Genomic DNA, 24,872 nt, shown 5'->3' with positions numbered 1-24,872 from the left:
CCTGTAAATGAGTGATGTTCCTGTCAATGTCCATCGGGGAGGTGACACAGTTCTGTGACACGTATTTGTAGTTGCTGGGACAGGGCTCACTGTCCACGGAATTGACACAGGGAATGGGGATCCGCTCGTAGCCCCGGGCAATGTCTCTGTCAGTGGAGAAAGAACTGTCACAGAAGGAAAGTCCCCCCAAAGAAGGGGCCATTCATACACCATCCTTGAGCACTGAGCACTCAAAGCCATTCAGACTAGAACAGAGCTCATGTTTTCCCACCCTGCCTCATAGATGGTTCTTTGTGCTTGTGAATATTTCCATTTGGAGGACGAATTTGCAAACCATGGACTGAATCAGCATGGGCTTAGTTCTGGCTAAGCTCACACTGACCTTCACACCAATTCTTTCTTAAACCAGGCCCCCAGCCTTCCCTGTGCAAGGGCTCAATTTCATGACCCACAAGCAAAGCCAGCCCTATTCTCACCTGCTCACCACCTTCTCTATCTGGGCAGGCTTCTCAGAAGATGATTCTTTGAGAGTCTTGTTCATCTGTAGGGCCACCCAGACCTGAGAGTTAAGGCTGGAGCACTGCAGCGGGGTCTCACCCTCCTTGTTCTTTAAAGTGACATCCGAGCCACGGGAAAGAAAGAGACTGCAAAACAGCAAGGAAGGATAAGGATTCCCCAGGAGAAACCAGGCAAGGGGAAACCAAGCTGCATCACATCCTCCAGCCAGCCCTTAAGGGACGAGGAAGAATCTGTAGTAGTGAATAATCACCTGAATTTTCTTTATTAAGCATGGTTCAGTGAATTCTTCTGACAGAAGCCACAGACTGGAGCTCTGGGCACCCATGAGAGCTCTGGGCAAACCTTGCCTTGCTTCAGGTACCTTGCTGGTACCAGCCTAACTTCAGACAGGCTTGAAACTCTCTCTGGCAGGGAAAGATATGGGGTGGGAAGAGTAGGCTGGAAATGGAAGAGTCCCACAGGAAACTGGTGTTGGACTTGGCCCTTGTTTACACTCACCAGCTTTTGGTGAGAGCATGATGGTTTTATTCAGAGCAGGGATGAAGCAAAGGAAAAGCCCTGTTACCATGCTAGTTGTGGGGAAAAAAAAGCTTTAATCAAGGAAGCCTGACACCTTCCTGCTGGGAAGCCCAGGCTGAGCACAGCCCCTCAGACTCCAGAACACGCCACGTCTGCTGAGCAGCTCTGGCAGCAGCTGGTACCTCGCGCCCACCACCCCGGGAGCAAAACAAGCCCTCCATCCCAATCCTGGGCTGTGTGTGAAGGCCAAAGGCATTCCAGAGGCTCTCCTGAGCCTGGCAGGCAGCAGCCAGAGAGGCAGGGAGAGGGGTGAGCAGTGCACTTACACCACACACTCGTAGCGGTTCTCTCGGGCCGCGATGTGCAGGGGCGAGTCGCCGTGGATGTTCACGGCGTGCAGGTCACACTTTGCTGCCAGCAGGATCTCAGCGATGTCAACACAGCCAGAAAAAGCAGCCCAGTGCAAACAAATGTTCTCCTCCTGGAAGGAAAGAGAACAGAGCAGAGATTGTTTAAAACCCCCTGGCTTCGGGACCTCACCTTCCTCAGCTCCGCACCTGCAGCGTTCAATGTGTGGCTGCCATCCCCACGCTGCTCCCTCTGGCTGGGAGTGCCAGGGTGGACAGGGAAACCTTGGAGCAGCAAAGGAGGGAGTTCCCACTCCATCCACCTCTGCATACCAAGCACAGGGAGGCTGCACACAAGGCAATCCATCACCTTCTCTACACACACACAGACAGCTCGTCTGTCTCTAAGCCGCAAACCAATCTGGATCAATCCAGGAAAGAGGTGACAGACATGAACAAACATGCTGGAAAAGGCTGGAAGCTGAGTTTCCCCAGCCCCAACAGCCAGGAAAGCTACTGTGCCTCCCAGGGCTGCAAAATTAAGGAGAAAAAGAGCACAGCACGAAATTAAGGAGAAAAAGAGCACATAGGGTATGTGAAGGTGCCAGAAAGAGAATCAGGAGCCACGGGGTAAGCAATCAATCTGACTCCAGGCATCTCTTAAATACTGTGTGTACTCATCTCTCACCAGCAGCACTGGAAATAGCTGAACACTCATCTTTCTGATGGGGATATTTTAAGTGATGATGCTGTTTTCTGTTACACTGCAATTTGCAGCACACGTCGATCCCTTCCCCACAACAGGCTCTGAAGACGTCGATGACAACAGTGAAATGATAGTAATGATCACACAGCTATTCTGCTTTTTTCTTCTTTTTAAAGCAAAAACAAAGCTGCTGCTGGAGTGTTTGCGGGGTTACCACATAACTTAAGGTCCTGCCTTAAATGGGGAGCTACTGCCACCCACCAAGGAGGGGGAGACACTTTTCTACCCAGCTCCTGCCTCCCTTTATGGTATCATCTAGAAAAATCCCATACCAGTGTACAGAAAACATCCATCCTGTGGGTTGCATCCACATGCTGCAGCCCAGACAGGCCACAGACACCTGGTCTGGGGCTCTGCCTTGCATTGCTCCTGCCTAAAAGGCAGCATCACAATCAAAAGCATTTCTCCCAGAGTGGGATGTTTCCCAGCACGAGTGACATTTGTCCTTAAATGTCCTTAAACCACATCCATCAGGACACCCCAGCTGCAGGTCCAGGATGGATGTGTGACATGCACAGCTGTTAAGAGCACAGTTTTCTTTCAAGTAAATTGTTGACTGAGTTGATTTGATGTTCATCATTAACGTGTGATGTTGAAGCTGTGACAGATCAAACGAGTCCGTTTCGTTCCGAGTCAGCAATCAGATGGAACAGCCCAAGAAGCCCCCTCTCACCTTGTTTTTAGGAACAGCATTGGATCCAGACCTGCCTGGGAACTGGGAACTACCTAAGTGTGCTGGTTTTAGCTGTGGTTTCTTCCCAGTGGCTGGTGTGGGGCTGTGCTGAACACAGGGGTGGTGACACAGAGATGGTTTTGCAGTTGCTGAGCAGGGCTGACACAGAGCCCTCCTCCACACTGGGGAGGAGACTGGGGGACATGGAAAGCTGGGAGGACACAGCAGGACAGGTGACCCTGACCAAAGGGATATTCCAGACCATCTGACATCAGCTCGGGATATAAAGTGGGGGAAGAAGGAAGGGGGATATTGGGAGTGATGGTTTTTGTCTTCCCAGGTCACCGCTCTGTGGGATGGGGCCCTGCTCTCCTGGTAGTGCTGAACACCTGTCCAACCATGGGAAGAGGGGAATGAATTCCCTGTTTTGCTTTGCCTGTGTGTGTGGCTTTGGCTTTCCTTATTAAACTGTCTGTATCTCAACCCAGAAGTCTTTTTCTACCTTTTACCCTTCTGATTCTCTCCCCACTGGGACTGTGAGGGGCTCAGTGACTGGCTGGGGTAAAACCACACAATCACAGAGACACAGAAGGGTTTGCTTTGGTTTGGGTTGGAAGAGACCTCAAAGCTCATCCAGTCCCACCCCCTGCCATGGGCAGGGACACCTTCCACTATCCCAGGCTGCTCCAAGCCCTGTCCACAACCTGGCCTTGGACACTTCCAGGAATGGGGTGACACCACACTTCAATATCCGTAGAGACTCCAAAGAAAAAATGAGAAACATAGTATAAGGAAAAAGAGGAGCTGTGCTGCTACAATGACACTCCTGAAGAAGCTGGGAGAAAAGCAGACAGTATCTCCTTTGTATCTTCTCCATTTCCTTGTAAATCCCTGGGAAAGCAGCAGGCACAGCCCCTCAGGCAGTGCTGTGGGTCCCACAGAGCTCCCAGGGACTCAAGCACTGGGTGCATCCCACTGCAGCAGGATTTATGGAGGTGAAGAGCAGGCCAGGAGCCAGCTCCAGCCTGGCCATGCTCTGGACACATCAGAGCTTTGTGCTGGTGACGCCCAGGAAAAGCCAGGCTTTGAGAGCTGCTGGCAGAGTGCCCAGCCCATCCGGAAACACAAATACGAGCTCATTCCCCTCAAAAGGCACACAGAGTGCCCCTAACCCACACCCAGAGTCACTGGCCTGGGACAAACATGGAGCTGGTAGGTCTGGACTCGAGGGGATCTGCCTGGTGCAGTGTCCAGCGGCAGCACAATGGACCCAGAGGGATGGGAATCGGCGAGGCTCAGAGCTGAGAATTCCAAACAGCATCCTTACAGGCTGTGACAGAGCAGCTGCAGGGAAACGACAGCCCAGCAGCCGCCAAACTTCTTCCCAGAATACAGGAAAACTCTCTCACTCACATTGTGGCAAGGGACTGAGCCCAAAATCTGTCACCTCGAGCGTGGCTGGGGTTTAAACAGAGATTGTTTGTAATTCCTGAAGGAGATTCCAGAGGAGCCTTACGTTGTCACGGATGTTGATGTCCGAGCCCTTGGCCAGCAGCAGCTTCACCAGCTCAATGTGCTTGTACTCCGTGGCCCAGATCATCGGCGTCCAGCCCCCGTCATCCTGGGCAGGGACAGCAAAGGGTGACACACAGGACAGACACAGCCTCCTGCGGGCTCCCCACACACCCCTGCCCTCCCCCTGGTCCCTCTCATCATTCCCCTTCAGTCTGCACTGCTGCAGGTCCCTCAGGTCCTGCAGAACCCAGCGTCACTGGAGCAGCACACCTGAGCCAGCTGGAGTTTATTCCGGCTCAGCAGGCTGGCATTGCATCTCCAGGTTGTCCAAGTACTGTCCAAAAAGCACAATGAGCACCCAGGTTGTGTAAAAGATCTTGGAGAAACTCCCTGAGAAGCCTGGAGGACCTGCCTCAGGTGCAGCTCTGTGTCACCCCACAGCAATGGACAAACCCCACAGCAATGGACAAACCCCACAATGACAAGTGCCAGGCTTGACCCATCCCACACCATTGTCCATGATCCCCCCACCAGGAAAAGCACAAGGACACCCTGGAGCAACTTTGCTCCACAGCAAAGTCAGGGCCAAGGAGAAACTGCAAACCAAGGGAAGTTTCCCTGAGGGCAGTGAGGGCATCGCAGTCCCCAGCAGACGGGAGGCCCACAGGATTGTCACCCTGGAATGATGTGGAGGTGTCCCCCAGCAGCAGGACTGTACTTAAGTGAGCCCTGGGCAGTCAGCACAGTGCTGAGGGAGTCCCTGGCCTGGGAAAAGCAGCTCCTGGCCGAGGGAAGGCCTCACCTGGCAGTTGACATCCATCTTCCCATTGGAGAGCAGGTACTGAACCACGTCATAGTGCCCCTTCTTGGCTGCCAAGTGCAGACACGTGGAGCCCTCGGCATCCTGCACGAAAGCACAGAACAAACCCTCAGGGACGCTCAGGAACAGCAGAGAAGTTCCCAGATGGAGCAGAGAACTCCAAAAGCCCCCAGCCCACTGGCAGGAGGGCAGAGAGCAGGAGCCAGGGCCAGCACTGAGCAGAGCTCAGGAGCTTCACACCAAAGAGGTGCCACCCGCGCAGAGAAGGAGGCTGAGAGTGCAAAGGGCTTTGCAAAGCCTGGCAAAGGTACCAGCCCCAAACCTTGGCAGTGATGCCCCCTTCCCCACTCCTCTCCATGTACTGGAGAGCCAAAGGGAAGCAGAAATTCCTCACGCGGGCAAAGTTTGCACTTTACATCAGAAAAGTCGCCTTGTCTCAACTTGAAATGCTCCATTTCTCCAGGTTTTTTGCTGGGTTTTGTTAGCCCAAGGTCTTATCCCAGCACCTGGCAGCAGGGCACAGGGGTGTGGTGTCTGTCCCCAGCCTGCCCACAGCCATCTGCCCAGACAGGAGATAAAAACAGCCTCGAGGTTTGAAAGGAAAAACGCCTTTGGGAGCTGGGAATACAAGGTCTGGAGGAGATGGACAGGCTGTGAGTCATGATGGAGATGCTCCCACCCTCACACCAAAGATCTCTCTGGCTGCAGCCTGATTTTATCAGGCATTTACATCCCAAGAGCTTAGCACAGAGTAAGGCTGGGAGAGCAGGAAATCAGGAGGATGAAACAAAAGACTGAAAACCAAATGACTCCTTCCAGCTAAATCCCTGGAAGCACCACTGGAGGTGAGAGCTTTGGGATGGAGCTGATGTGATGCAGGGTGAGGGAACAACTCTCTGAGAAAGGAGGGGACATCTCAGGTCAGGGATTGCAGCATGGGGGCTCCTTGGGACACAGAAGGAGTTTCTCCACCCGTGTAAGTGCCTGCTCCATCTGAAGAATTCCACAGCTTTCCCCTTGGATTGGCAAGGCCCAAGCACAGCCCCTCAGCCCTGGGAGAGCAGGCAGATTTTATTGTAAAATCTCTTCAGGTTTTGAGTGGGGCTTTTCCATCCTGGTAACAGGACCAACAGCTTCCCCCTGGGGGCTGGGAAGCCCCCACCCAGCTCCCTCCCCTGCAGCCCCAGGGCTCCACACACACCTGCCCCAGGTAAGGGCTGGATTTCCCATGGAAACAGCTGGAGCTGCTTCCAAACCAACGCTGCTGCTTTCAAACAGAGGCCTGAGCTGGCACAAGAAACTAATTAACATAATAAACCAGCCTAGTCCTCAGGTGTGATCTCAGGCTTCTAGTTTGGTTTTGCAAGCTCAGAATTTATCTCCTTCCCTTTACCTTCAGAAGCACAAATTCCCCTCTCTTCTCTCCCATGGGAATAAATCAGGTGAGATGTCTGGGCTGCTCCAAGACGTTTGGGACAGTGGCCAGCATGAACCCACACGTGCCTGTCTTGTCCTTTCCCCCTTCCCAGCTCGGAACCAGCCTCCCAAGGATCCATTTAAGGCTTGGATTGGGCAGCACTTGGTACCCTGTGCAATCCTGCCAGTTCCTTCCCAAACCCAGCCAAGAGCAGCAGGTTGTGACAATAAGGAGTTCACATGGGGAGGGTTCCTGTGCTCCAAATAGCATTTGATTTATGTGACTAATAAATGATCTGTATATTTTCCAAGATTGCAATGCAACCAGAGCATGCTAAAGGCAAAGAGACAGCTGCATTTTATTGTTTTGGTTTAAATTAAGGGGTAGAGTTTAAAGATGGGGTTCAGCTTTGCCACTTGCGTGACTGCAAGAATCCACACATCAGTCCTTTGGAAAGGAAAGCTTCCTCTGTCATTTTTCCTGGCTTGGCAAGCATCTAATTACCAGCCCACTTTAAAACATCACCCCAAAAGTCTCATTATTAGAGTCTACAGAGAAGGGAACTCTGAAATCCAACTCCACTGCAACAGATTTGTGACACTAAGACTTATGAAATCAAATCCCCCTGACAGTTGGTGCCACAAAGTGGCAACACTTGCCCCAAACAGCTCATGGCCAGCAGGAAAATGAGATTATGACACCTCCAGCCTTTGCTCCAAAACAACCCAGCCCATTTCTCCTCAGCCTGGGCACTTCCACCCAAAACTCCAAGGAAGAAATGTTGGACAGAGGCTTCCTCAGGAGAAAAATATAAGGAATAAACTACCTTGGGATCTACAAGTGCTCCAGCCTTGATCAGGTATTTCACAGTTTCCAGGTGGTTGTTTTCTGCTGCTTCCATCAGTGGGGTCCTCTGGTCCTCGGAGCAGGTGTCAATGTTAGCACCAGCCTGTTGGGAGGCCAAAGACAAAGCCAATTAGCACAGGAAGGATGTGGGAGTAGAGATTTAATAACAAGACTTTTTCCTGAAATTTAGACATATTAAGCAGGGGAAAAAAGAATAAAAAGGGAGAAATAAAACCAGGAAAGAAGGCAGTGCAACCCCACCTGCTCTGGAAACAGCACACGCTGCCTGCCCCCTCTCCTGCCTTCCCCAGCCAGGAAGGAACTGTAAGGAAGCCAACAGCTGGTATTAAATAACTCCTGTTATTAATAGATTTTGTACTCCTACTTTCTAGATATTGTTTGTGTAACAATTTGGAAGAATCAGCCTCCTCCTTCTTGCAGCAGCTTTGTTTTCCCTGGTCTATCATTTAGACTAAAACAACCAGCTCTTCTCAATGTCACAAGCAGTAGGAACAACTTGCTGATTGCAACAGAAGCAGGAGCTGTAAAAAACATCCTGGGGATTGGCTAAATATTCCTGTGGAAGGCAATGGCACCATTTCCACAGAGGTCTCTGAGGAGATGTTCACTTCAACCCAGAGTGCCTTCAACCAAAACCTCACTCTTTTCCAACCCGTGGCTCTGTCAGGTTATCCTGCCTGCTTTAACCCTTGGGCTGAGCTCAGGAACCACCCAAAACTCAAACCCAGAAGGTCTCAGGCACACAGCTCTTGGCAGGTGTGTGTGTGTGTGTGTGTGTGTGTGTGAGGCTCAGACCTGTTCACAGCAGCTGACTCAGGTTCACCTGGCACAAGGAGTTGCTTTCAGGTGCCTCCCACTGAATTCCTTTGTTTTGATTCTTTTGCACAGCCAGAGCTATTTGAAGCAGAGGAGAGGCATTTCACGTGGAACAGGCTGGGGCCATGCCCAGCCAAACACTGGCTGGTGCAGAAGCCAGACATCAGGGAGAGACAAGATGAAGCACTCTGGAAACAAACCAACCCTACTGATAATTAAATTGTTTGTAGTATCTCACAAGTTTTGCTCCTTTTCCTCATTCCACTGTCTTCACATGCAGTAATCTCAGTGAGAGCAGCCATTGCTGCCTTCAAACAGCACTTGAAAGCCTCCAGCTCCGGGTGCTGAAATGCATCCTCCCAGCAGGATCATTTCCAAGGGTCAGTCACTGCTGCCTTCTCAACAGCCCTTTAAGGTTTCCCAATCCCACAGGGTAAACAAAACACTTCCAGTCACTCCAGAGCAGGTACACCAGTACAAAGAAGAAAAACTGTAACTTTTTTTAATCCTTCTTTTTCTTCTTCACATCGTTTCGGAGAAGGCTCAACGACATCTCTACAGCTTTGACCATCTTCCCTCAGTCAGAATCCATATCCCAGACAAGAAACCAAACTTACACCATCCCTTCACTCCTTTCCACAGGTGAGACATTCACATTGCAGAGGAAAATCCTGCTGGAGTTCCTCAGGTTTTGACAGAAGGGAAGGCAGGGCCTGGCAGCTGCCAGGCTCCAGAGCCTCACTGCCCTCGTCACAAAGAGCAGCCTGGCTTGGAGGTCAAAACAAAGAGCCTGGAGATCCCCTGCAGCCTGGCAGCACACCTGGCAGTGCAGCAGGCTGTGCTGGCACATCTGGCAGCGCCCAGCTCTGGCTGTGCTGAGGCACAGATCCCCACCTGCCCCACAGTGCCCTGCATCCAGTCTTCCCCTGCTCCTTGCCTGGAGAACAGCCCAGAAGGACGATTTCAGCTGTGTCCTCCAAGCCCTCCCGTTACTCTGCCCCACTCCTCCCTCAGCAAAGCCCTGGCATTGAGGAGGTTTTTTACAGGAGGGATTTTCCACTGCTGATTCCATGTGGGACAGACCAAAGCCCACAGCAAATGGCTCGTACAGAGGACTGGAGTGCAGACAGACCTGAATGAGCATATGGCAGATGTCCACGTGGCCAGACTCGGCGGCAGCATGGAGAGGGGTTCTCTTACTCTGATGCTCCATTTTAAAATTAGGGTCAATTCCATCCACTGCAAAACAGAGCAGAGACACTTTCAACCACAATTCAGAGATTGAAGTGTAACAGGAGAATCATGCCTCAGCCACAGGCTTTTAAAGGATGGGTTCCCAGCCCGTCCTCAGCCCTGCTCACGTCTCAGTGCACATTTCACCAGAAAGCTCCCAGGGCAGTCTCCTGAACATTCAATATGCAACAGCCCTCAAACCCAGGGCTTAGAAACACCATGGAATTCAATACTTTTTTAAGGTATTGCTACCTCTCCAAATCCACGTCCCTCAGATTCTCAAAAACAACAAACAGCGCACGAGGATAAAAAGAAAAAAAAATCACTGCTAGGTTTAAAGCAACCCAGAAATTAGGAACAGCAAAGGGTTGGCACCACCTGGCCTCTGTCCCACCACTGTTAACTGCAATTAATGTCAGTGATCCTTGTTGCACCCCTGCAAAGACAGAGCTGCAGCATGGATGGAATTTGTCCACGCAGGCTCAGGATCTGGCCAGAGATTCTCACAGCTGTGCAGAGACTGACAGATGATGCTGACAGCCAGACAAAGATGTCTGGGCATGATAACACGTTGTGTATGATGAGGCTGTAGTTAAATATCAATGAGTAACATTTCTGTGCTATTGAAGACAGGAACAATGGAGCAAACACTTGCTAGACAAAAAAAAAAAAAAAAAAAGAATGAACTGATAAAGGGCAAGAACAGAAAGCGTCCAAAAATGTACAGCAAAGTACTGGAGAGGAAAGGAAGCATCCTGAGGAAACATCGTGTCCTTCAGAGGGGGAGATTCCTGGGGAATATTGCTTGGTAAAAACAAGCTCAGCAGCTCAAAGGCATCTGGTGACAGGCAGCTCTGTACCCCAAAACAAACCCCATGGACTGAGCTCTTCCTTTTTGCCCTCTTGCTGATGGGTCTTGGCTTAAGCTGACTCCCATCTTTTCCCTCTCTACTGGATGCAAATATGGATCCACTGCATGGAGAGGGGATGGGAAAAACCCCATGGAGGTCATTTTGGGGACACAACCAGCTTGTGTGGATAAACCCACACTCGAATGCAGACACGAGTGGGGAACAGAGCACATTTCCCAGGGAGATGAAGCCCTTTGCAATGACACATCCCTTGCGGGAGTGTCTCTGCTCCAGCTCCACTCCCCGGGGGCAGTGGGAATGTGACGTGATGCCATGCTGGGAAGTGGCCGCTGGCACTGCCTGGCAGGAGCTGGGAGTGCTGCCAGACGGGCCCTGGCGTGGGGAGGAGGCACCTACCCAACATCAGCAGGACCTTCTGCAGCTCCCCTTGCCTGGCAGAGAAGTACAACTGCTTCGGGTGGAACCGCAGCTTCTTGGGCCTGCAGGAGCGGGGAAAAGGTGAATTAATGGAATTAATCCCCAGGGAAAACAACCAGGAATGTCACTCCCCCACGGCCACCCATGGGCGTGACAAAGTCTGGCCTAGGGAGTTCTGGGCTCATCCCTCAGTGTGAGCAGCAGGGGAGAGGGGGTTCTACCCCTCTGTCCCACTCAGGTGAGACCCCACCTGCAGAGCTGCCTCCAAATCTGGGATCCCCAGCACGAGGATGTGGAGCTGCTGGAGTGAATCCAGAGGAGGCCCCGGAGCTGCTCCCAAGGCTGGAGCCCCTCTGCTCTGAAACCAGGCTGGGACAGCTGGAGGTGTTTATCCAGAGAAGAGAAGGCTCCAGGGAGAGCTCAGAGCCCCTTGCAGGGCTTAAAGGGGCTCCAGGAGAGCTGGAGAGGGACTGGGGACAAGGGATGGAGAGATAGGACACAGGGAATGGCTTCAGACTGAAAGGGGAAATTTAGGATTAAATATATGAAAGAAATCCTTCCCTGGGAGGGTGGGAAGGCCCCGGCACAGGGTGCCCCTGGATCCCTGGAAGTGTCCAAGGCCAGCTTGGACATTGGGGCTTGGAGCAACCTGGGATAGTGGAAGGTGTCTGTGCCCACAGCAGGGGGTGGAACAAGGTGATCTTTAAGGTCAGTTCTAACCTAAACCTTCTCTGATTCTCTGATACAGCTCCAGAAAAACAAGTCTCCAGAACGAGGTCTTAAAATTTCCAGCTCTAGCCCCAGCCAGCCCTGTTCCAATGAGGACTGGATCTGTTCAGTGCAGCTCAGCAACAAATTCTGAGTCTCACTGCTGTGAACAGGAGCCCCCAGAAGTTACAGCTGCAGCTGAAGAGCCAGTGAAAAACTAAATCCTCCAGAGTAATCAATAAGACATTTAGAGCTGTAACAGTTCTCCCAAATCTGTTGGGGATGACTAATGAGCAAAGTGAACAATAAAAGCTCTGAGCTGGACCAAAATCCAGAGAAGCTAAATCTCATTTTCTCTAGGCTAAGCAACTTTGCTGGGAACTGGAGTGACCCAATGGTTTTTTTTCTTACTTTTCGGAGTCCAGGGCAATCAGGGCACTTTCCAGAGTTTCTTTAACTGGTCCCTGGGTCAAGCTAGTAGTAGGCTTTGGAAAAACTGAAGACCCAGCCATGTCAAACCCTTCGGCAGCCGAACTTTCTGGCTTGTCTTCCTCTGACAACCTCATCCCAGTGCCACTGAAGAGGAAAAATGAGAGACAGCCAAAGCACAACCATTAAAAATACACAACAGTGTCTCTCTTATGCCAAAAAAGGAAAGCAAATGCATTTTAAATACAGATAAGTGTAACTGAAATCAAAACACAAACCAATATATTTTTCGGTAAGAACTTGCCCCAGAAAGGAACTGCACTGCCTTGTGATTACATCTTGATGTGCTCTGTGCTACGGGAGACCCAGGCACATGGGACAAGACTTAAAGCCACCTAAACAAGGCCAGAAGGGATGGGAAGTCAGAGCACTGTGCAACACAGGGCTGGTTTGATTTGTGCTTTCCTCCTCTCTTTGCACTTGTGCTCACGGGTGCAAGTCAGGAGCTGCAGATGGGAATCTCTGCCACTCAGCAAACCTGGCAACATCAACTAATCCCACTATTATTCCGCTCCTAGCAATAAGAGGAAGGAATGGTTTAACTCCTGAACCCTCCCACCTCCAGAGCCTCTGCCTCAGCTCTGGGGCAGCGAGTGACACAAAACACCCCTGCGGATTCCTGCAGCTGAGCCGGCGCAGGCAGCACTTGGCTCGTCAGGAGGAGCCCAAACATTCAAATCAGAGCCTGGAGGTTTGAGATCCCCCCATGCTCCCGAGCTCACCTCCCCGTCGTGGTGTCGGCCCTGCCCTCCACAGCCGCCGGTTTCTGCTGCTCGTAGCTCAGGGACACCGTGGAGGTCGTGTCAGCCTTGGCTATTGTCACCTCCTTGGCCTTGGAGGCCTCCTCCCCGCAGTGTGGGCAGTAGCTGGTGTCATTCACCTGCGAGGCACAGCTCTTGTGGAAGCGGTGGGAGATGCTGCTCTCAGGCTGACACTCCATGAAAGTGCCCTTAAAAAACCACAGAGAAGGAATTCAGCCCCGGCTCGGGCCGTGCCTCACCCCTTCACACGCTCCATGCCACTCCTCTCACCACCTCTCTCGGCCCCGCTGCGTCCAGTACAGTAAAGCAAGCACTGCCACTTCTTTAGAAGAGAACAAAATCAAGGTAAAGGGGGAAAAACTCACTTGGTTAAGGACTGCAAAGCAAGGTTTTGAATTGTGCTTGGGAAACAGAACAAAGGAGTCCCAATTTCCAGCTCTTCCCTCTAACGCTTGAAGTTCTCGCTTCTGTCTCTAGAAGTGCCAGTGCACTGTAAGGACGCCCCCAAAACCGGAAAAGAAAACTTCAGACCTGTGCTGAGCCAGCATTAAAGCTACCTAAAACACAGCTGTACACAAAGCATTCAAGAATCTGCAAGAATCTGTCACTGACACCACTGTAACCCAAATTATGTGACTCTTCTGCCTGGACCAGCCTAATTAACCCAACCAAGCTGTCTGCTCATGCAACAAACTGGGCAATTCCTCTTCTAATTATTTTCCCTTTCTAGCAAAGTCCCTGCAACTGCTGTGCAGGACCCCAGAACTCCTTGCCCTGTGGTGTCAGTGCTGCCTGAAGCCCTGCTGTGCTCTGGGCTGGTGATGGGTGGCACAGACAAACACTCCAGGTTCACCTCTGTGCACCAGGACACAGCACTGAGAGATGTGAGAGAGTGCAAGGAAAGGCCAGTCAAACCCCCTCTTCTCCTGAATTCAGTCCTCCCAAGCCATCTAATTAACTCTATTTCAGCTTTGCAAAATGCCTTGAAGGGTTTTGAGGGTTTTATCTTCTAAATGATCTTTGACGCAGCAGGAAAACCCAGGATGGCTCCATTTACTACAATAACGCTTGAGACTACTGCAGCATCTTTCCTTGAGTCATCTCGAAAATACCAGCATCACACAATTAAGCCTCATCATCACTCCGTGAGGCCTCGATTGGTGCCCTTCAGCTTTATCCACAGGGAAAGCAGGACACTGGCCACTAAAGGACTGCACCAAGTCCCTTAAAAGCCTCGGTGGCAGAGGTGGAAGAAGCAGCAGGAGATCACAGAGTGGTTTAGGTTGGAAGGGACCTTAAATCTCATCTGGTTCCACCCCCCTGCCATGGGCAGGGACACCTTTCACTATCCCAGGTTGCTCCAACCTGGCCTCGGACACTTCAGGGATCCAGGGGCAGCCGCAGCTTCTCTGGGCACCCTGTGCCAGGGCCTCACCACCCTCACAGGGAAGAGTTTCTTCCTAATATTTAATCTTCCTAATATCTGATCTAATTGAGATCTCCAACACTGCCTTGGTCCAGTGCCACCACTCAGGATCCCCATCCTGAGGGGACACAGAAGTGGGGGCACAGGTTCATTTACAAACCAAGCTAAGACATTTTTTGATGTGATTGATCTGTACACAGAAAGAAAAACAACAAACCCTTGTTCCAAAGAAATTCCAAAGGCAACACTTCCAGCATGTGAAATCCCTTTGGTAGCACCCCTTGGGGGTCTCCAGGAAGATAAAGCTGATGATTTCAGCTACCCTCACACACATTCCTATTGAAAACACCTCCTGATGTGCTGTGGAACGAGGTGGGGCTGATGCCAGGAAGTCAGGAAACCCCTTTAGGGACCATCTCCACCTTCAGCTTCCAGCTACTGCAACAGGTACCCCCTTCCCTAGATTGAGAGCACGGACTTACTGCAGTGCAAAAGTATCCACAGCCAGGGCAACACTGGTGTTTCACCATCCTCCCTCTATGGTCCTCACACAGCACCAAAAGCTGGACTTTGTTAGACGGGCGCATCAGTTCATACTTAACCACACTGTTTGTGCATCGGCCCAGCTGGAACAGGAGAAATTAAAGGAAATGAAATTACTGGAGACCACAACACTCCCTGTGCTTGTGCGGAGGAAGATTTTGCACGCTGCCTCGAGGAGGCCTGGCTTTTTCACAGGAATTCAGCTGTGTGCCAGAGAGCATTAGCAGTGCAGCAGGAAGCTGTGAAAGCTGCTCTCAGGAAGGAATGCATCATTTACTAACTAACATGCATGTGCACCCCGAGTCATTTGTTCCTTGCAACAACGACAACAAAATCATAACTGGAAATAGGCAACAGCCAAGCAGCAGAAGGGGTAGTCCCAGGGGCCTGACTCACACAACACACACTCTCCTCTTGCCAGGAAGAGCGGGTGTCAGTGACCAAGAGAACGAGACCGTACGCACTAAATCTTGTTACTGCTCAGAAGTCGGAGTCACAGCAAGATAAAGGGAAAAATAATTGCTCCTCATTGCCAGAGAAGTTATCGTCTGTGCTGGTTCCAGCACTGGCCTCTGCCCAGACCACAGGGATGAAGAGCCAGGCTTTCATGAGAGCTCAGCTGAAGTCGTGTTTGGAGCAGGTTTTCCAAAGGATTTCACCAATCTACAGCTCTGGGCTTAAAAATCAGAGAATCACAGAATCATGGAATGGTTTGGGTTGGAGGGACCTTAAAGCTCATCCAGTGCCACCCCTGTCATGGGCAGGGACACCTTCCACTGTCCCAGGCTGCTCCAAGCCCCAGTGTCCAGCCTGGCCTTGGGCACTGCCAGGGATCCAGGGGCAGCCCCAGCTGCTCTGGGCACCCTGTGCCAGGGCCTGCCCACCCTCCCAGGGAACAATTCCTTCCCAATATCCAATCTTCACCTGCCCTCCTACAGCTTAAAGCCATCCCCCTTCTCCTATCACTCCAGGCCTTCTTGTGCCCCACCTTGTCCTGCCACTGGCAGCAGGTTCCATCATTGGGGTTCCCTGTTCCCAGCCAGTGTTCCTTGCTCTGCTGCACAGAGGGATGAGCACCTCCTGCAGCCACCACACTGTCCCAGCCCAGCTGTCACCTGCCAGCACGACACAGCGCTCTCTGCATCCTGTTTCAAGCTCCCCTTGATAATAATCCTGCTTTCCCCAAATACCTGGCAAAGGAGATTTATAAACTAGGAATATGAAAGTGAGAGGCTGCTCCAAGGAAATGTCCCTTGCAGGGAAGGTGCAGAGTTTATTGTCCTCATGACAGGGTCAGTCAGGGGCTCAGTGCCACAGACCGTCCCTCTGCTCCAGCCAAGGATTTGCTGCTTTTTCTCAACAAAATTAAACTTTCTCTCTAATTTTTTTTAATTCCACTCCTGCAGAAACAACACCCCTGTGGGAAAACAGAATGGATATTAACCTAGGCTCACCATTCACCCCAGCATCTCCAACTCAGCTTTCCCGAATTCCAGCTGCAAAGCCTTCCTGTGGCTGGGACACCTTGGCCAGACTGATCCCTGTCACCACCCCGACCCCGGGGGCTGCAGGGGTGGCACGAGGGGACCATGGATCTTTTCCTGAGGAGGGATTTTACTGAGCTGAGGAAATGCCATTAACAAGTGGAAAGCTGCGCCACCCATGTGAGGAAGACCCTGCACTACTATGCCACACTTTATTATTTGTTAGAAACTCTAAGAAAAGTTCAACATGATTAATTGCTGTTTTCCAACCATTAAAGAGTGCAGCAGGGTGCTCATAGCTATTTATAACACTCTCCAAGGACATGACAGTCTGGAGAAGCCACTGTTCACACATAAAATATTCCTATAATATCTCTGAGTCACTTATCCCATTATTAAAAAGAATCTAACATAAAGCATGGCCTTTGCTATTCCTCCCTGTGATTTATCCAGGGACAGAACTGTCAACCCCCCGCAGCCAGGAGCAGTAATGCTTTCCCACACCTTGTGTTTGTTCAGAAACCCTGGGGTCCCCCCTCTCTCTGGACAGAGATGTCTCCCAGGACATTTTCTCTTTGATGAATCAATTTTGCCATTCTTTGGAAATTCCTCTCTCCAGCACACACTAACAGAGTGGTCTAACATACTAATAGAGCTGGTCTACAAACCTGATTATCCCTTTGTCTCTCCATCCTCCCTTCTCCTGGGATCCTAGAGGAGAACTAGGGATGTTCTCACTCCTTGTGCCACCACCAGTGAGTGTGAGAGAGCTGCAGTGAGGCTGAAGCTGAAAAGAAACCCCAGCGCCTCCCAGTAAAAGGAGAATCCATCAAGTGCATCCCTGCCCTGCAGTTCTCACTTCCCACATTTTGGAATGGAGTCACTTCTGCCACTTCCTTCCACACTTCTGGAACCAGCAGAGCCAAACCAGCCCAGCTGTGAGCGACCCAAAGGCATAGAGTGCAACCCCTGTCAGGCAGTCAGACCTGGGGCTGCAGAGCTGCCAGGACATGGAAGCTTTGGGAGAGAACGAGAGGAGGAGAGAGGAAGGCTGGGGCAGCAGAGGCCATGCCAAGCTCCTGAAACTCAACACCTGGCCACAGAAAGGTTTGCAGCAGTTCCTTCGTGGTCAAGGCAAACCAGCTCCAATCCTCGACTGGATTTGCTCCCTCTGATGCAGGTTCATGTATTTTAGCTCACTTGGCCTCAAGTGTGAATGTTACACCAACCAGATCCAGCCACACAGGCCAGGACAAGCCAGAGAGACCCACCCAGAGCCTCTCCCAGCGCAGACACAGCACCCACTCCCTTCCCAGTGGCCTCACCCCGGCGCTGAGACAGGCACAGAGTGCTGGAGCCCTCAGCTGAGTGAGGGGGACCCTGGCCCTGCCATTCCTCACACCAGAGGGTCCCAGTCTAGCAGGCCCAGAGCCCCTGTGTGACCCCACACGTGCTCCTGGCACAGCTTTTCACTCTTTATGGCCTTGTCCTCGGCAGGAAAGGCTGTGGGAAGCTAAAGGACAGGCTCCTACCTCGTTATCCACACTCTCCGTGGCCATGCACTGGTTGTTGGCTAACGTGGTGATCTCTCTGCTTTTGGGGGTTTCCATTCGACAGCTACACAGGGGCACTTCCTGGAGACCATCCACTTCCATTGCTTCAGGGCCATTGGAGAGACCTGGGGCACACGAAACCAGGGAATCAACTCAAATCCTCTTCCAAAAGAAAGGATTCTGTCCATCCACACCAGCCATGTCCTGTGACTTCTTCCCATTCCATGTCCTGAAATGCTCTCAAGGCTTTAGCCCTGTAAAAGAGACCCTTGAACACCAGCTGGAGTTTGCAAAAGCCTCCTGTGCTTCTCCAAGTCCAGCCACACTCAGCTGACTGTGCTGAAATCAAGAATGGTAAGTTAAGATCAGTTTAGTCTGAGAAAACCTCAGGAAGGCAAAGCAGTGAGGTGCAGGTTTTTATCAGCCTCTCTCTCCTCCCCACAACACTGGGCTCCGGCACCAGGAAATCTGTAGGAAACCACCCGGAGGTGGAAATTTGAATAGGCAGTGTGGAGTGATAAATAGAGATGATCAGGAAAGTACAAACTCCTGTTTCCAAAGGCTGATTACACAGATGGGAAAACAAAATTCCTGGGACTGTTTGGTCTCAGCCAACCAAGAATTATTTATTTTGGAAAGAGAACAAACCAGGGAAAAGGAAGCAGCAAGATGCTCCCATGTTCTTGCCTTTTCCTCATCTCTTTTGCTCAGATGTTGAACATTTACAAACCTGTGAAAAGGTGGATGAGGGCTTTTGAGGGGGGTCACTGTGGGAATATTCCTGCGGTTCCTCTGGATTGAAATCAACCACTGGGTTACCCAAGGCTGCAAAACACTGGCCTAGTGACAAAGGGGTTGATTCCAGCCCTACCCTCCTCTTCCAGTCCTGCCCCAAACTCTCTCTTTGCAATGTTTACAACACAGAAGCCTTTGGGTTTTGGGCTGGTTCACCCTGAAGCATCCCAAGCTTTCCCCACCCGCTGCTACGGGATTGACTCACACTGAGAAGGAAGCTTGCTGCTGTTTTTTAAGCTTTTGAATGGAGAGTTATCTTGCTGTGAGGTTTTGCAGATTTAACTTCATCCCTGGGGGAGATTCCTCTTCAGCTGCCCTGGCAATGGCAGCCTTCCCCCAGAGCACCCTGCCCATGGCTCTGACCCCACCAGCCCAGCACAAGCCCTTTTCATCCCAACAGGAATTCCTTTACGGAATCACAGAATCACAGAAATTCACAGAATTTGGCCAACGAGTTGCAAGCCCAAGCCTAGCAAAGGGATATCTCAAGACACACAAGCCCAGGAAAAGTCCTTGCCGTTTTCATGTAAAATCCTGTCAAGATCTTAAAGGTTTAAGAGTTTTCTCTGGGAGCACAAATCACAAAGCTCATTGCTCTCCTTCCGAGCTGTCACTTCCCTAATCTGTTTGACATCCACAGGCTCTGGTGAAAGCATCCCTCGTCCCTCCTGACCCTCCCTTGGCGGGGAAGGCTCCCACCCTCTCTTTGATGTGGCTCTATCAAAGGAGCCACACAACCTTTGAGGGAGCAGCAGGCGGATCCAGCCAGGGGATGCTGGAGCAGCACTGAGAGCAGCAGCTGGGGCTGAGCACAAAGGGCCCAGCTCCAGTCCCTGCTCTTCCCAGGGCTGAACAAGACATTCCTGAGGCAGCAGCGATTTTGGGGGGGCATTTCAGGGAGTGGAGGGGAGCTGCTGAGTGGGACAGGGGGACTGGGGCAGTGCCTTGGACCCTTGGTGAGTGCATTCCCAAGGTAATGTGCCCCACTGGAACTGGGATCCCTTCTGCACCCTCATTCCATCCCAGCACTATCCCTATCCTCATCCACATCCCCAGCCTCATCCCCATCCCAAATCCATCCCCATTTCTATCCCTGCCCTATCCCAGCCCCACCCTACATTCATCCTCAACCCAAGCCCAGCCCCATTCCCATCTCCTCTTCATCCTCAGCCCCATTCCCATCCCTACTCCAGACCTATCCCTATCATTACCCCGGCCAATGCCATCCCCACCATCGTCCTCATCCCCATCCCAGCCACATTCCTATCCTCATCCTCATCCCCAATGTAGCCCCAGCCCATATCTGTCCTCATCCCTATCCCTATCATCATCCCAATCCCTATCCCAACTCCATCCCTATCCTCACTCTAATCCCTATCCCAGCCCCACCATCCCTATCCCAGCTCCAGCCCTATCCTCACCCTAATCCCCATCCCTAATCCCCATCCCTAATCCCCATCCCTAATCCCCATCCCCATCCCTATCCCAATCCCACCCCACTCCCGTTGCTCTGCGAGCTCTGTGGCCCGGGGGGAGTGCCGGCCCCCCGCGCGCCCCCCCCCGCCGAACAAAGGGACCCCAAAGCCGACCCCAAACCCAAAGCCGACCCCAAACACAGTCCTGACCTCAAACCAGGCCCCAAACTCAAATTCAAGCCAGACCCCAAACCCAGCCCTGACCCAAACCCAGCCCCAACCCCGACCCCAAACCCAAACCCAGACACAAAACCAGCCCTTACCACAACCCCAGCCCCAACCCCAAAACTAGACCCAACCCCAGCCTCAACCCCAGCCCCAGCACTCACCTCCTGCTGGCGAGGAGAGGATCCCCTTCACCCGGAGATCCAGGGAATCCAGGGACACCTCCATGTACTCCATGCTGTTCTCCTGGCCGGGGCCCTCCCTGCTGCCCAGCGAGGGTTTATAGGCTTCAGCACCTGGATGGGAACAGGGGATTTACACAGAGCCCACAGGTAAACCCACCCCGAGGCCGTGAGGCCGTGCCTCAGGCCCGGGCTGTGGGGGCTCCCTGTAGGAGTGCAGAGCACAGGGAATGTGCCAACACATCTGGGCACACGGGGCATGGCTGGGCACTGGTCTGGCCACACTGAGCTTCCACCTGCCCCCAGGCAGGGAACGACAAGAAAAGGGAATAAATGAGCCGAGCTCTGCCTCTGCAAGGGCACAGGGAAGGGCAGAAGCAGGGCTTGAGCATCCACCTGCTGCGCAGGGCTCAGGTACAGGCCGGCCATGCAGAGCCACCTCGGGAGGAGGATGAGACAGGTGACACCCAGCTTCAAGGGAGGGGAAACGCATAAAAGCCAAGTTCTGGCTCTATGTGAACAGAGCTGCTGCTGGGAAGAGATTCTGGGGGACCCCTCAAAGCCTGAGAGGGAATTTTCAGTCTCTTCACACTCCCTTGGCTTCGCTTTCTCTCCTGGTTTGTTTCTCCCAGTCCAGCTTGGCCAAGAGGGTTTGGTCACTCTCTAAGACCAGCTCCCAGCTTTACTGGGGGCAGAGAACCAGCCTGCATGTGAAATGCAGAATGAGGTATCTGCAGTGACAGGGACCAAGGGTCCCTACAGCCATTGGGAGGAAGAGGAGCAAGCCAGGTGTCTGACAGAGCCCAGGCACAGAGCAGGGGCTGGAACGATCAATTCACTCAAAAGTCCCAAAAAGCTGCTGACACAAAAATGACCTTTTTACATGGAATTAGTGAGCCCAGAAAGATAAAAATAAACCCTTTAGTGGCAGTGGATGTATGAAACCTTAGCAATGAGGCTGGAGGCACAGCTGCACTATCCACTTCATCTCTCCCATGCTGTTATCTTTCCCAAAGAAGCATCATCACATCCAGCCTGCATTCCTGGCTCTCCTCACCTCTCAGCTTCCAACAGAGCTCACTGAAACCTTCTTTGGTGCCAGGTGGCTCAGCACAAACAAGAGTGACCCCCTGAACAACACCCACACTTGAGATGGGCCCGAGGCAGCTCCTCCCAGACACTGTGGTGCTTCCAGAAGAAGCAAAGCCAAGCTTGCACATCCCATTCAGCTGCACAAACATCCACACAAAAGCAATGGAGCACCATTCCAGGGTGGTTCTTTCATCTCCTTCTTCATCTAAACATGTTCCCCTGAGCTCATGGGACAGGAGTCCACATGGACATGAGTCACAGAAGCACAGCCTGGTTTGGGTTGGAAGGAACTTTAAAGATCATCTCATTCCAACCCCCTGCCATGGGCAGGGACACTTTCCACTATCCCAGGTGGCTCCAAGCCCTGTCCAGCCTGGCCTTGGACACTGTCAGGGATCCAGGGGCAGCCACAGCTTCTCTGGGCACCCTGTGCCAGGGCCTCACCTCCCTCAAAGGGAACAATTTCTCCTGTATTTCTAACCTCAATTTCCCCCTTTTAGTCTGAAGCCATTCATTCCCCCTTGTCCTGTCACTATCTACCCATATAAAATTCCTCTTCCTCCTCTCTGTAAGCCCCATGAGGCCTTTTTTTGGATACTCTAAAATAAAGGGATTTCATGAATAAAGTAAAATTCCTCCAGCATGCCAAGGACAAAGCCACGTGTTCTGCTGTTGAAGTGACACCAGCAGGTCCTGCCAGTGAGAGGCAAGTTCACAGCCCAACCTCGGGAAGGAAGAGTGAGCCCTGCACCTGGAAGGTTCATTGGGGTGGAATTAAGGCACAAAACCCCATTAATTACCTAGCACACCACCTTGTTTCTTTTTATTCCTCCGCCTCCTCTTGCGGGTGGGTTTCAGCCATGGACTGTCCGTCTTCCCTTTCCTCTTCAGCAGCTTCTTCTTGACACTGGACTCGGAGCTCTGAAGGACCAGAGAGGCCACGTGCACGTCAGGCATGGTGGCACCAGGGTCTCTCTGTGGAACAGCCCTCACCCAGCTCGAGTTGTGTGAGAAGGACCAGGGGTTTGAAACCAAGGGGTGCTAAGAGGCCTTTATAGCACTGAAAAGGAAACTCAGGCACACGTGTGGGTGTATTTCCTGTCAGTTCGGCAGGGCAGGCTGCATTTTCTCTTCCATGGAGGCCCTCACACCACACTCATGAGCAGCACTGCAAGTGGGCAGGCGCACACACACACTCCCAGCTTCTCCCAAAAAAAAAATTGTAGAATCACAGAATCGCAGAATATCCTGAGCTGGAAGGGACCCACAAAGATCACCAAGTCCAACTCCTGGTCCTGCACAAACACCCCACCCTGTGCCTCAGAGTGTTGTCCCAACGATTCTTGAACTCTGGCAGTGGGGTTTTCAAACTAAAATGTTCATATTTCTCAACCGTTCTGCATTTGAAGAGCCGCCTGTGAGGGTGGACCCGGGGGAACTGAACTCTAGAGCAGCAGAGCAGCCCCCTCCCTGAGCCAGGCACAGGGCAGCACAGACCAATCATGCAGCAAGTATTCAGCCACATGTATGAATCTCAACAGACTTTGGGGCTTGGTTTAAAAAAAATCAGTTGTGTGGGGCGGGGTTTCAAAGTCAACAGCAGAACGGGAATCAGGCACCCCAACCCTGCCAGGGTTCAACACATCAATCATAAAATTCATGTTCAGACTGAAACTGTCGGCTCCTGATGCTTATCCAGCTGCCAGCAAAGGCTTGGAAAAACCTCCTGGTACCACTACAAGCAGCTGGATCAGGCCCTACCTCCACAGGCAGCTGTGCAGGGCCCTGCTCTCCCCGTGAGGGAACACGTGGAGCTGAGCCCTGGCTCTCTGGGGTGTCTGTGCTGCCCCAAAATCCCTGAGTGTGGGCTCAGCACGTGGCTTTACCCCAGCTGCATCACTCTGCTCGTGGGGGAGAGGTTTGTGTGTGAGCCAGTCCTGTCTGGGAGCTGAGTGACTCAGCAGAGCTCAAACACTGTCCAGGATGTGGAGATCTCAGCTGCAGTTGGGATGCGAGTCCCAGCCCAACCCTTGGTGCGGGCTCACACGACAGACTGGCCTCAGGTACCCAAAAAAGGGACAGGCTGCACAGCCCCTGCTCCTCCCAGGCTGCTGGAGTGTCAGAGCACAGGGAGCAAGACCCTAAAGAGCTTCAGTGATTCACTTGATGTGTTTTGTGTGTATGATTCTACCTTCAGCTCAAAACACCAAGAAAATGAAGTCAAGAATTTTCTCAAGGTGACTGAAGAGTTGGGGTGCCTTAAACTTGAGAGGCTGTGGAAAAGGAGCACAGTTTTTAAGGAAAGGGGAGGGTGGAGGACAGAGATAATCAACAAACAATTTAAATTAAAAAAACCCATCAGGTTCTCTTCACCAACCATCTAAAAATAAAAAGTAGAAATCCCCAGCAGCTGCTGACAGGCTTGACCTGGTGCTGTACAACCAAGGTCCCAGGGAGAGTGTGTGTCTGTCTGTCTGTCTGTCTGTGGGGTGTTTGTCTCCCTGGTAAGAGCTGCTCATCAGGATCAGCGAATTTAGGCTGGGCCAATGGGTTTGGGAACAACCCCACCCCAGCAGACCTTCAGGTTGGTAAGGAAGCTTTGCACCTGCCAACTGTGCATTGGAGGAACTCAAGCACCCTTCAACACCTCTGCTAACATTCAAATGATTAAAAGCAGTCAACACCTTGTTGAAAACAACAAAAGCCCATTAGTTAGCATCAGAAAGCAATTAATTGTGCCACGGATCAGGGTTAAGCACCTTGTGGAAAACAATACTCCGTGTGTGGGTGGTTTCAGAGAATGAGTTTTGTCAAGGAGGATTGAAACTGCAGCGCTTTGCCTTTGCCCTCTCTCTCTCTTTCTGGCAGCGGTGCAAAGGGGAAAAATTATTATCAACAGGCCACGAAACACATTTAGCAGCCCAGCTTACCAAGTCAGACTCGTCTCCATCCTCCTCCTCCTCCCCAGATTCTACAGACTCTTGTTCTTCCTCAGACTCGCCATCATCGATCTGCAGCCACCATTTGTCCGAGAACAGAAGGAGTCAATCAGGTCGGGAGTCCCAAAACAGAGCATCCCCCCCTGCCCTGTCCTGGTGAGCCCCACACCCATCAGAGCATCCCCCCAGCCCCCAGCCTCAGCCTGCACATGCACAAACAGGGCAGAAGCTCCAAGGCTGCACCTCAGCACATTCCAATCATGTCAAGGAAAATCCATGGGGATGGTAGAGGGAGAAAAAAAAAAAATTCTACTCCAGAATAAAGTTTCCCAACCAAATTTCAACTTCCTTGATAATCCCAAACCAGCATCATGACTGTATAACGTATCAAAATTTTGGGAAAAACCCTAACTAAATTATTTTAGTGCTTTCCCAAGCAAGATTGGGAAGATGTCTCCTGTTGGTTCAGTGAACCCCAG

At 51.8% G+C, this 24,872-nt stretch overlaps 1 protein-coding gene across 16 annotated transcripts in view; it reads right to left on the bottom strand.

Moving 5' to 3' along the window:
• EHMT1 (euchromatic histone lysine methyltransferase 1) overlaps nt 1-24,872 on the bottom strand; it is a 110,831-nt gene that overhangs the window by 13,876 nt on the left and 72,083 nt on the right. For 14 of the 16 annotated variants that reach the window (XM_017740305.1, XM_017740302.1, XM_017740295.1 and 11 more), the window contains 15 exons: nt 24,385-24,465; nt 22,255-22,375; nt 20,345-20,476; nt 17,725-17,870; nt 14,648-14,791; nt 12,701-12,927; nt 11,901-12,065; nt 10,761-10,843; nt 9,392-9,498; nt 7,403-7,525; nt 5,142-5,243; nt 4,341-4,445; nt 1,365-1,519; nt 477-644; nt 2-146 (listed from right to left, as the gene is read on the bottom strand). In XM_017740305.1, coding sequence (XP_017595794.1) covers nt 2-146; nt 477-644; nt 1,365-1,519; nt 4,341-4,445; nt 5,142-5,243; nt 7,403-7,525; nt 9,392-9,498; nt 10,761-10,843; nt 11,901-12,065; nt 12,701-12,927; nt 14,648-14,791; nt 17,725-17,870; nt 20,345-20,476; nt 22,255-22,375; nt 24,385-24,465 — 2,004 coding nt within the window. The remainder of the gene's footprint in view (nt 1; nt 147-476; nt 645-1,364; nt 1,520-4,340; nt 4,446-5,141; nt 5,244-7,402; nt 7,526-9,391; nt 9,499-10,760; nt 10,844-11,900; nt 12,066-12,700; nt 12,928-14,647; nt 14,792-17,724; nt 17,871-20,344; nt 20,477-22,254; nt 22,376-24,384; nt 24,466-24,872) is intronic. The other 2 variants (XM_017740310.1, XM_017740312.1) reach the window with 1 other exon arrangement.

The sequence above is a fragment of the Corvus brachyrhynchos genome, unplaced genomic scaffold, assembly GCF_000691975.1.
Source record: "Corvus brachyrhynchos isolate BGI_N302 unplaced genomic scaffold, ASM69197v1 scaffold305, whole genome shotgun sequence".
Lineage (NCBI taxonomy): Eukaryota > Metazoa > Chordata > Aves > Passeriformes > Corvidae > Corvus > Corvus brachyrhynchos.
Note: the sequence above shows the minus strand (reverse complement) of the source record. Positions and strands in the feature narration are given on the sequence as shown.